At 40.5% G+C, this 12,500-nt stretch overlaps 1 protein-coding gene across 5 annotated transcripts in view; it reads left to right on the top strand.

Moving 5' to 3' along the window:
• The window catches only part of LOC115808298 (regulator of G-protein signaling 6-like), a 36,307-nt gene that overhangs the window by 16,284 nt on the left and 7,523 nt on the right, over positions 1-12,500 (top strand). For all 5 annotated transcript variants that reach the window (XM_030769628.1, XM_030769636.1, XM_030769644.1 and 2 more), the window contains exons 2-6: positions 6,806-6,905; positions 7,637-7,687; positions 7,815-7,921; positions 10,587-10,638; positions 11,928-11,992. In XM_030769628.1, coding sequence (XP_030625488.1) covers positions 6,806-6,905; positions 7,637-7,687; positions 7,815-7,921; positions 10,587-10,638; positions 11,928-11,992 — 375 coding nt within the window. The remainder of the gene's footprint in view (positions 1-6,805; positions 6,906-7,636; positions 7,688-7,814; positions 7,922-10,586; positions 10,639-11,927; positions 11,993-12,500) is intronic.

Consider the following 12,500-nt stretch of genomic DNA (forward strand, 5'->3'; position numbering starts at 1 on the left):
GTCATTAATTTGTTTTCGAATAATTTTCTCTACCTGCCGTGAGGAAAGGACAGGGGCGAGTAAATGAAGGCAGATGTTATGAAGCAGCTGTGAACGAAGCTGCGTGTCATTTCTCGACTGCTTTTCATTCTGAAGGTGATTGGCCGAAATCAAATTTATCAGAGCCAATCATTTACTCTCTGTGTGGTATCACGTCATAAGTAACGGGTCTTAGGCGGCGAATAGATCATTTTCTCTGTCTTCCTTTTGTGAAGTATTCTCTGCTCTCCAGGAAAGGGCAGAATTTGTCCCCATGGAAGAACTGTTATGAAATCTTGGAATACTATGAACATTTAATACAAACAAGAACAGTCATTTTTTAGTTATGAAAGTTTTTTTTAGCTTAACATGCCCAATATAATTAGTTTAGACCACAATACAATACAGCACTAGATGGCACTTTAATGAGATTAATTTCAATGCGTAAACCGATCTGACTGCATATTACCCCTGTCAAATATACTTTTCAGACACAGGGCAGGATTCTGTGAAACTTAGGTCAAAAACTTAGAGGGCTACACAAGTGAATATCCATTAATTAGCAAAACAACAAAGTAGATGTTTATGAAGGAGTCACTGCAGTGGCTTCAGTAAGAGGGATTTAACTCTGAGTAGTAATTATCAGCCTAATTCCAGAAAAGTATTTTAAGTTTACGTAAGTTTATGGCGTTTGCAGTGGGGTTTTTTTAATTTCGTGTCTTCACAGAAACCTTAGACAAACGCATTTAGTGTCAGTTTTTGCCTCCCTTGAGTGGCTATTAAGAAAGACTTCAACAAACTTTAAATGAGTCACCTAGCCCCTTTTAGTGTTACCATAGAGACGCAGAATTTGAATGCTTCATATTAACTCCGGGCCACCATGTGTGTGTTTTGTTTAAACACTTTCTTTCAAAAAAAAAAAAAAGGAAGAAAGAAAAAACAATATGCAAGCATTTTGCCAAATACTTCAATAAAATTGAATTATTTCTACACATTCAGGGTCAAGCCACATTTGAGTTCTGCAGGTTTCTTCATGAACCTGGTGCCGAGTTCTCTCTAGACAGTTGGTGTGAAGGAATCCTCGCTTTGGTGTTTAGCTTGAACTCTTGACCTCTCTGTGGTACCAGTAAGACCCTTCATCGTGACTTATTCTACACTTAAAGCCACCTTATCTGCTGCACACTGTTTTAATCCTAAAATGGACTTCTTTTGCCCCTCTTCGTACCATGCTCTCTGATGAACAGAGATTACAACAGATCTGTTGATTATGAGAAACATACATTGATGTCCTGCACTGTAGCTGCTCTCACTACATTAGTGGATTGCCACTGTAAAACACAGCAAATAATGTATGATAATGTATGATAATATATAATACTGAGCTATATTTTCATCCTTACTATCCATCAAGTGAAACAGAGAAGATTTGAAATGCATGACTGAATGAAAGCTGTATTTCAGTAAAGTCAGCTTAAACTTTCTGTAAATCTTGGGGAAAAAGAGTGACTTAGTGTGTGTGTGTGTGTGTGTGTTCGTGTGTGTGTGCGTGCGCGTGTGTGTGTGTTTGCGCTAAGGGCTGCCCTACTTTTTCTCCTCTGTGGCGTGAGACCGAAGAGAAGGGAGCTGCTCTCACAGTGGACCCTGGTCATGAGCAAACATGCTTTTGGTGGCCTCATGTGCTGTAACAGGGTAGCAGGACAGAACACACATACACACACACACACACTTTAACACCCTTCTCTCAAAGGCACTGGACCCCAGCTGGGCTATTAATCAAAGCAGCAACTGTGGTTCAAATAATTAAGCACTTTCTATGATTATCAAATAATCCTATAAGAAAGAAAAGAAAAAGAAAAAAAATCCAACTTTCTTTGCTTTTCCGCTACACATAATGATGTTCCTGTTTTTTTGTTGTTGGTTTTTTTTTTCCTTGTCGCTGTGGTTGTTGTTTTTTGGGTTGGTTTTTTTGGGGGGCTGGGGGTGGGGTAGGGTGGGGGTCTCTTTCAGGAGAGTCGTGGTGGTTGAAGTAAAACAAACCCCTCTGATTTACATGTCTGAAAGTTTATTGATGAAATTTTGAATGGAGGATTCTGGTATGTTATATCAGAGCTGGAACAAACCCAGAGAGAGGAGCCAATCCTCTCAAGCTCGTATCTTAGCTGTTGGCTACATCTTTTAAGAGGTCAATCTGAACTAATTCTAGCTGCCAACATGTATCAAAATATCCTTCATTTATGCCCTCTGCTTGATCATCCAGAACAGTAAAATGAACTTTTCGATTTGAAAAGTCAGAAAATGGTCTGGAATATAGCCATAATGTCTTTCGGGAAAAATATCACCTGATACGGCTTATAAATAATTCATCCGTTACATCCATATATCTAAGTCATATCTCATTCAAATCTTCATATAGAGGAAAAATTTTCATGTTTGAAAAATGGGATCTTCTGGCATTAGACGTAGGGATGATTGGTCAAAGTGACAGTTGGGTCCGTGTCCGTGACTGGGGCACTAGGGATGAGATAAAATAGAGTTGGCGGCTGAAAGATTTCATGAGCTTCACTAGCTTCAGTGGATTATTAATATTAGCTCTCAACCCACCCTAGCCTTTTTCTCTTGTGCTATACACAACAGACAGTGCAGAACCTACAGTAGCTTTTCAGATAAGAGTAACAAGGGAGCTGGCAGAGACCAACGTATACTATTAGTGAACAGACACACACACACACACACACACACATGCACACATTCGCACATGCATACGCACAGAAACACAGCTACACACAACTAAAGTGCACACACTTACACAAATGCACTGATTACTGTTAAGAGATCCCCCATACAGAGTGACAGAGAGAGTAATCTCAGACAAGCAGATATGCCCTGCTTTTTACGGCACGCGCACACACACACACACACACACACATATTTCACCCCCTTCCATCCCACTTGTCTCTCTAATGGTATATATAAATAGGATGATATGTATATCACTCCCATAGACTCTATGAGGCTTTCAGAAAATCAAAGTCAAATCATTCTTGAACAAACCCAGACTAAAACACTCTTCACTCTCTCCAAATGTTCTCTGACATGCAGCAGCTTCTCACAGTAATAAATTCTTATGTTTTATGAGTTTTTTTTTTTTTGTTCTTTGTTTAGCCTCAGGCAGAACAAATCTCGACCACATCTGGGTGATAGTATGGCTGAGAAAATGCTCTTTCCTGGCCTGATGTGCTTTAGGCAGGAACTCTCTTTTTTTTGTTGTTTTTTTTTGCTTAGCAGAAAGCTTGGTGTTTTTTTTCCCCCACCCATGACTCATTGAGAGTTTGGCCTTAGTGGTAGCTTCAGACACCATCCTCAATAATAAATGCAACTGTGCTTTTATTGTTCGATCTACCCTATCTACGGTTCCTCCTCCCTTATGGTTGACTGAGCGTTGCTCCACAGGTATTTTCAGTTTCACAGATTACCTATCCATTAAAACAGTCGAGCTTTTATGATTTACCCTAATGATACTGCCTGATTGGGACCCCCAAGGAGCAAATACATAACTACACTCTGTTTGTTGTTTCCAGCTGCTCTGATAGTAAAGATTTGCGACTTTGGCATTGCTGATTGGAACGCATAGGCGGTGATTGCAACTCTTCACTCTGAGATACTCTGATTTTTTTTTCAGACTGTTTGAACACAGGTCAAATTATCAAGGATTAGGTCACCAAACAATTAAAAAAAAAAAAAAAAGGCAAAATTCAGAGGTGTTCTCAATAATAGAAGGTGATACACTTTTCTTAATGCTTAGTCACGTTCTTGTGATCTGTTGAAGCTTGCAATGTACAGCATGAAAGTCCTTTTAGAGTGATGTTGAGCTTTAAGCTCAAAGGGGGACTGCCTACTCCTTTCACAGTGAGTACTCCTGTCCGATTGTTCTCCAGCCCCAGTCGAACATGCTTGACTGAACCACCCAGGAGCCCCTCAGAGCCTTGATTAGAGGGATAGGGTGAGTGTTGTGTAATACTGGGATGAAGGCATGAAAGCAAAATGGACATAGGGATGGATTAGACCTCTCCCTATACATACTATGGTTTTTATCTGGCCTTTATGGAGAGGCAGTAATATATATATATATATATATATATATGTATGTATATATATATATGTGTGTGTGTGTGTGTGTGTGTGTGTGTGTGTACAGTATATACAGTATACCTCACTGGAAACCAAAATACTTCAGAAATGGTTACCTACTGAAAAACTGGTGTTAGATCAGTAACCTCATTGGAAACCAAAATACTTCAGAAATGGTTACCTACTGAAAAACTGGTGTTATACTGGTAATCTCACTGGAAACCAAAATACTTCAGAAATGGTTACCTACTGAAAGACTGGTGTTAGATCAGTAACCTCACTAGAAACCAAAATACTTCAGAAATGGTTACCTACTGAAAGACTGGTGTTAGACCGGTAACCTCACTAGAAACCAAAATACTTCAGAAAAGGTTACCCACTGAAAAACTGGTGTTATACTGGTAATCTCACTGGAAACCAAAATACTTCAGAAATGGTTACCCACTGAAAAACTGGTGTTAGATCAGTAACCTCACTGGAAACCAAAATATTTCAGAAATAGTTACCTACTGAAAAACTGGTGTTAGACTGGTAACCTCACTGGAAACAAGCATTTTCTTTGTTAGTAGTAAATTGACTTCTGTTGATATTTTGTTTATTTTCAAATAAAGTAAAAAAATAAATAAATACAAACATGTAATGACCGGATTTTCTGTAAGTCATGTTCTTCATGATAATGTATCATTGTAGATGTCCTCAGTTCTCTGAGATACGGTGTGTGATATTATCATGGCAAAAGGAAAAAAAAAAAAACAGTTTTCCCTCAGCCTCTCATTATCCTACTGCATCTTCCTCACTTGCTGAATAATTGAGAGCCTATCGCAATTTCTTCCATTTTCACTCCAGTAAGAGTAGCAAAGCATCCATTATTTAAAGCTCCATTGGCTGATCTGCATTGAAGAAGATGAATGTCTCTTCCGTTTTGGTGGTAATGGTCAGGAAAATTGATTCTTGAATCCTGTAACCAATTCAACCACACATCTGCATGAACAGATTTCAAGAGCCTAATCAAACAGTGCCACTGTTTTCCCCTAAACATCTGTAACAGATAAATCAATTATGTAAACATAGTTATTACGGATCTGTTGGGAAGCGGATCCAGGCTTTAAGGATGCGAGACACACCGACGGGAAACAAAGCCAGGAGTTTCGCGCCTTTACATTCCTGGAATGCGCTCAACCGCCGTCACGACCGGTCACTCTCACTGATTAATGAGAACAGAAGTGAGGAACAGGATATGCATGTTTAAACAACAGACTTATAGACACTGTTTGCGTGACCTAGACCTCTATATGTTGAGTCACCTTCAGCCAGTAGCATGCGACCTTATTGATGTTGAATAGATGGGATTATAATAGTCAGAGAGAGGGAGATACAATGTTTAATTCCATTATTTTTATGGCACTTGAGGAACGTATACTGAAACAGATGCATATATATTTGTGAACATATACATTTTAATGCGTTTATTAAGCCAGGGGTGTTCGTCAGTCTCTGAGGCAATTACAAAGGTACTTTGACCAGAAAAGTTTGCTTCTTTCATTTGCTGTGCACGTTTAAAGTTTTGAACTGTGACATCATTAATAAATAAAGAATTAGAGATGATTTTGTAACTTTCGCCTCATTGTCAGATCATTTTCTCAATTTATAGTGTCAGCATTTTTGTTGTTTCTCCATCGAAAATACATACCAGGCAGAATTTTTGTGATTAGCCAAGCTAGTAATTGGATCATAAACATTTCTGAAAGTACCTTGATGTTCAGCCAAACGTCCTTAAGGTAAAACGACCACATAACTGTGGAGATCTATGGACCAAATTAAATTTGCGTCGCCCCCTGCGTTCTGATCCTATTTAAGTGCCCATGTCGTTTTAACAAAGTCTTGCTAAGTGTTTTATGTATCTTAAGTGCCCTTTCTTTCTTTCTTTTTTTTTTCTGCCAGCGTTGCATTTGTGTGTGTGTGTCAGGGTGTACAAGTGCTTTTTCCTCTCTCCATCAAGTGTATCTATACACAGTGCAGTGCGGAGAGGAGCCTAATTTTAGGCAGGCTGTATCTGCTTGCCTGATGAAGAGGGTAGTGGAGGGGAAGGGGGGGGCTGTGTTTGAGGTGTGATGTTTATCGGCCCCTCGGGGGGGAAAAATCGCTTTGATAAACAGCCTGTGTGTCTCTCGCCCGGCTTGCTGTAGAACTTTGTCTCTGTGGAAACTGTCAAGACTAAAAAGACTCGCCTTCAGACTCAGCCGCTGTGGCAGAGACAAGAGAAAGAGAGGGCAGAGGAGAATGAGAAGAGAAAGGGGGAGGAGGAGGAGGAGAGAGAACATGTCTTCGTGTTGTTCTGTTATATATTGTTACGTTGATATGGAAGTAAACAGTCATGAAAATAATGCTTTTGAATTGAACTAACAGAGACAGAAAGAAAGAGAGAGAGAGACAGAGAGAGAAAGAGAGAGAGAGAAAGGATTTTTCATAAATGAATAAACTGCCATGGATTCTCACTCTGTAAGAAATCACTCTTAACTCGGTGATAATTTCTGAATCTTCTCCAGCTGTTTCGAGATCATCGATTCTCTGCGGTGGATGGTAATTTTCGTCCGTACGCCCGTCTCAATCGAGGCTTTGTCTCTTTCGTTCATTTCTTCGTCTCGTTTTCTCTTTGCAGATCGAGGACATCATCATGCGGATACAGGACGAGAATTCCGGCGGCGTTCCCATCCGAACAGTCAAGAGCTTCCTGTCTAAAGTGCCCAGCGTGGTTTCCGGTGAGGCTATGCGCGGTCGTTGTTTTTTTCTCCGTGCCGTCGCTCGACCTTTTTGTCTTTTCATTTCTGTGAGCGCTATGCAGAGCGCTGAGGGGGAAGAGAGAGAGAGAGAGCAGAACAGATAATCAGCGAGAGGATGCTCAGTTTAAACAATCCTGACCTTTTGGCCCAATGTAATGGCTTCAGACAATCAAGGTTCTCACCAGCAAATGCCCTGGCCGTGTGTGTGTGTGTGTGTGTGTGTGTGTGTGCATGTGTGTGTGTGTGCCACAGTGCAGCATGGGTAATGAGCATGCATGGTGACATGGCTAAATGGACCAACCAGGGCCTCACTGCTGTGACACATATGAGTCAGTGCATTGCTACAGGGCTCACTGCTCTGACTCACTTTAACATAGCAATGTCTCTCCCTCTCCTGCCCCATGTGTTATTTCTCTCTCTCTCTCTCTCTCTCTCTCTCTCTCTATCTATTTAGCCTCTCACAGCATCTGTTTTGCTGGTTCTGTTGCATACCCATCATCATCTATAACAACACAAACATCAACAGCAACAGTTAAAATGAACACTTCTGATTGTTATTTCATATTCCAAAGCTCTCTCTCTCTCTCTCTCTCTCTGTCTCTCTCTCTCTCTCTTTCTCTCTGAAGTGTCAACAACGATGCGGTAATGTGTAGACTGTAATCCATAAACTGTAAAGAACGAACTGCACTGAAGTATTTTGTGATTTTAAGGTTCAGAAATCGTGCAGTGGCTGATGAGGAACCTGTCCATCGAAGACACAGGTAACATGACTTAGAACACGTAGCATGCGTACACTATTAAAAAGAACATAAAAAACAGAGAAAAAATGTTCCTCCTTTTCCCCAACCATCTCTCTCTCTCTCCCTCTCTCTCTCTCTCTGCCCACAGCTGAGGCCATCCACCTTGGCAGTCTCATTGCCGCCCACGGCTACATCTTTCCCATCTCTGACCACGTCCTGACCCTCAGGGATGATGGAACTTTGTATCGCTTCCAGGTGAGCCTGGTGGTTTCTACACCAACCTCACACAAAAACACAGCGACTACAAGCCGTCTGAGATCATCAAACCGTTTTTTTTTTTGCTTTTTTTTTTTTTTTTTTTGCTTTTGGTTTTTTTTTGTTTTTTTTTGTTCCATCCTGTTCTGATAAACTGTTCATATAAAGACTCAGCAGAAATGGAAGGAAGTTGTATGGAATCCTAATGCGTACATTGATAATCGGCATTGTCAAGCGCTCTTGCTCAAAGCAGAAGATGAAACAGAATGTGGGGTTTTTTTGGGGGGGGGGGCGGTTAGCAAAGGAGTTATGAAAACATAACATGTTACTCACTGCTGAGAAATGCTGACCTACGCTGTCTGGGCCCATTGTGTACTGAAAGCCACTTACTTTTACATCTCTCTCTCTTTCTCTCTCTCTCTTTCTCTTTCTCTTTTTCTTTCTCTCCCTCTCTCTCTTTCTCTTTCTCTCTCTCTCTCTCTCTCGGCAGAAAAGCCTTTGTCTCATCCACCCATGAGAACAGCCACATTACAATTTGCTGTCTGTGGTTTGTGAATTATAGTATTACAAAATAGTGCTGCACAATGAAACAAACAAGCAAACAAAAACAACAACAACAAAAAACAGCTCTTCACAGATTTCCTCAAAGGTGTTGTCCTGGAGTCCCAAATCAATAACAAAATATTAAAATTGGCAAAAACCATGAGTAGCAGAGGAATCGTAAAACGAAATTTAAAACTACATTTGGGAGTGAGAGCATCTCTGCTGCTGAATTGAACTGACCTGAATTGAACTGAGGTGTAACATTCAACTGTTCAACTTTCTTCTGTTTTTTCTTTTTTTCTTTTTTTTTTCTTTTCTTTTTTATTGTCTGACTACTGTCTGTTTGTGTTTCTCTTGTTTTGAATGTGGGCTTCTTATAGCATCATATTTGCTCCCTCTAATCTACCATGCAGTCCATTTGGCCAGTCTCTACCCAACCACACTGTGAGAAACAAGACCTGTTTTTTGTTTTTTTCTCTGACACAGTCTAGTGCACTGTCAGTCTCTCTAACTGTTTGAATGGAAAATAACCGAACAGTTGTTTGAGAAGTCACACAGTTCACTTCAGTTCACTTCAGTGCAGTTCAATACATTAGTCCTAATGTTCATAGATGCTATCGCCACTCCTTGCTAAATGAACTGAAATATAGCTGGATATATTAAAGCCAAAGGCTAGTTGGCGGCAGTATCCGCAGTATGTCATACGCGGGTATGTCTTAGCTATGTGCTTGAGAGTCATAGCCACTGTCCACCAACTAGCAACGGAGGAAATGAAAATCTGATAAGCCATCAAAACAAGAAGACAGATGGAGCAATTGTGGTGGTTGTCTTATCGGCTAATTGTCATGTTTCTGGAATATTACGAATACCTTGATTGAAAATAGTCATTACTGCAGTGCTTTCTGTTGTAACTTGAATGATGTAGTGCTTAATTTTTAAATGATTTAATGTCAGTATACTTTAAATTTATTGGAATTTAAAGATTATTGTCCATTTTTCATGTTATGCGTGTATGATCTAATATATGACCATTGGTCAAATTACGTAGGGTTTCTGTTTGTGCTTTGAAACCGCACAGTTCAGACAGACAGTCTGATCAATCAGACAGTTCACTTAAATATTTTGCTGCGGTAGGGGTGTGTGTCTGTGTGTGTGTGTGTGTGTGTGTGTGTGTGTGTCCCAGTTCTATGCTGAGCATGAGCGGGGCTTTGTAAATGTTTATGACATACTGGTACTGCGATTTTCTTTTCGTTTTCATTTTCTTTTTCTTTTCATTCATCCATTCGTTCGTTTGTTCGTTCGTTCGTTCATTCACTCACTCATTCATTCATTCAACTTTTGCGCCATTTACCTCCATTCATATTCAGAGCCTGTACGTTACATAAACCCTGCTCCTTGGGTGAATGATCTGAAGAGTATTGAGTTATATATCTCAACATTATAATAACTTCCACTCATTATTAATTCATAGTCTCTCTGCAAGATTCATGATTTATAGACAATGGAATGAGCTTTGAACCCAAAAATATCAGACATAATTGGAACAAAAAATGAAATCTGAAATCCATCTCCCTCGTCACATGCATTAAACTCATAGCTGTGGCTTAGGCCAGTTCGCTTTTTCGATAATGAGCAATTTTAAGATGACCATACCGCAGTCGTTTAGTACGTGCTGAAGAACAAGGCACAGAGGATGTAACGGCAGTGATCTGACGTTAAGATGAACTGTGACTGGACTCTGGTCAGGGCTGAACTGGCTGGGTAGTCTGCTTCAGTCTGCCTCAGCTTCCACAGGTGTTATACCACAGACACACGGAGATGGTTCCGTAATGCAGCTTTGCAGTGGAGGTGGCTATTTAAGTCATTTAAGCCAACTGGTTAAACACATCAGTGGGCAAGATAGTCATATCCAGTGTTTATTTTGCTTTACCAGCCTAATAATAATAATAATAATAATGGGATACAGGTAATTTGCGATAACCATAATAACTATTTGTTTTTGTTTTTGTTTTTGCTTCTTTTTTCCACTGAGTTTCGGTGAGATGAAAAACCATTTTGCGTGGACTGAAACGCTTATTGAGTCTTGTTCTAACTGTGATGTTGTTGTCTCTTATCCCATTAGGCCCCATACTTCTGGCCCTCTAACTGCTGGGAACCTGAAAACACAGACTACGGTGAGAGACTTTTACTGTGTCGTGTTAAACCGTTTACAAAGTCTAGACCAATTTTCTCTAACTGCTTTTACTGAGAGCTCTGCCTGGTGTGCAGCGCCTGTCCTCATTGGCTCCTTATGCCCTCGGCCTGACTTCACGTGCACAAGGTCCAGGTTACACGAGGATGAAAAGATCTGAATTAAGCTGAGAATATTTTCCTTTTTTAAAAGGCCATGCATTCTTCACAGCACGTCTTTGTTTTCAGAGACCAGGTCAGGTTGGAGAAGACCTGCACTTCCATCATCAGCACCTTCAGTAGCAGTTTAATTGTTCATTTGGTAGTTTAAATGAGTTTAATCAGTAGGTTTGTCTTGAGAGCTAGTTAGATAGTCAGTCTGTGTAATTATCCTGCAAAGGAAAATTTGCTTGTTTTCGCATATCATCCCTGAGTTTGCAGTCAACAAGGTTTAAAGTCATAGAGAGGTCAAACAGCAGAATTTCTCTGTTAGCTGGACAACTTAAGTCAGAAAGACAAGACTCTCCCGCTGGACCGCTCCTTTGCAGTTCTCCTGCTATTTTTAACGGAATACTTTTAACTTCTCTGGCTAACTGAGACGTCCTGCCTGGTGGAGTCCACCTCCAGTCAGAAACAGCCGTATATCTTGGGCAGCAAAGATCCATCCAACATTGTCAGAGTGGGTTTCCATGTTTCCATGCCCTCTGTATTGTGCCATCACATCTCTCTCTCTCTTTCCCTCTCAGTCTAATATGTGTGTGTGTGTGTGTGTGTGTGTGTGTGTGTATATATATATATATATATATAAAATCCTATAGGGTTTAAGGTTTTCTTTGCTGTAGGAGCCATAAAGACAAATGAATCATCAGATGAGCGATTGCCAGTGCATTGCGTGTGATGTGACACATCTTTGAGGTCTGCTGAGCGAGTACCCTCAAACATTATGTAAATGAACAGAGACGCCAGCTGTCCAAATACATGTCCTTCACAATAGCTCAGTTCTGTTTCTGCTTAGAAAAAAGAGCAGAATATCTGACGGGATGGAAATGATCAGACTCTGACCCAAAGAGCATTGTAGTACATCTAATGAGTCTTTCACAAAACAATATTAAACAAAGCTGAAATTAATTTAAAAAAAAAAGAAAGAAAAACTACTGAAGGGGATGTGACCAATCAGGAGCAAGGACATATTGTGATGTCAGTGCTGCAGGAGAGAGGAGACTTTGAATGATCTGAGTTAAGAGTGACTCTCCCCATAAGTAACGGTTCTGTTTTCTGCATCTTCTTTCCACAGCCATTTACCTGTGTAAACGTACCATGCAGAACAAAGCCAGACTGGAGCTGGCAGACTATGAGGCTGTAAGTATCAAATCACACACATGACACACACAAATCACACACACACACACACACCTTTTCTCTCTCTCTTTTGTCTTCTCACACACTTACAAACCTCTTATTTTTCTCCTACTCACGCTCACATAGCCCCCCTCTCTCTCTCTCTCTCTCTCTCTCTGTCTCACACACACACACGCACACACACACACACACACATACACACACACACAGGGGAACTTTTACTTGACATTTAAACAGTGCTCTGTGGTCCCCACAGTTACCTAAGGCGAGCTGAAGTAACATTTAGCCATTTTGAGAAGGCTACCATATTTGACCCCGCATGGGGTCGCTTAGCTCCTATGGATGGGGAGTGTCGGAGGAAATGAATGCCCGGGCGTCATGTCCCAGTAAAACCTTATACGCTTCATCTCTCCCTCCTCTGCACTTTGGCTTTTAATGTGAGTGGCTACATTAAAAAAAAACAAAAAAAAAACTTGCATTTGTGAAGTCATTAACTTTTTTGTCCTGT

The sequence above is a fragment of the Chanos chanos genome, chromosome 1 (genome assembly GCF_902362185.1).
Source record: "Chanos chanos chromosome 1, fChaCha1.1, whole genome shotgun sequence".
Lineage (NCBI taxonomy): Eukaryota > Metazoa > Chordata > Actinopteri > Gonorynchiformes > Chanidae > Chanos > Chanos chanos.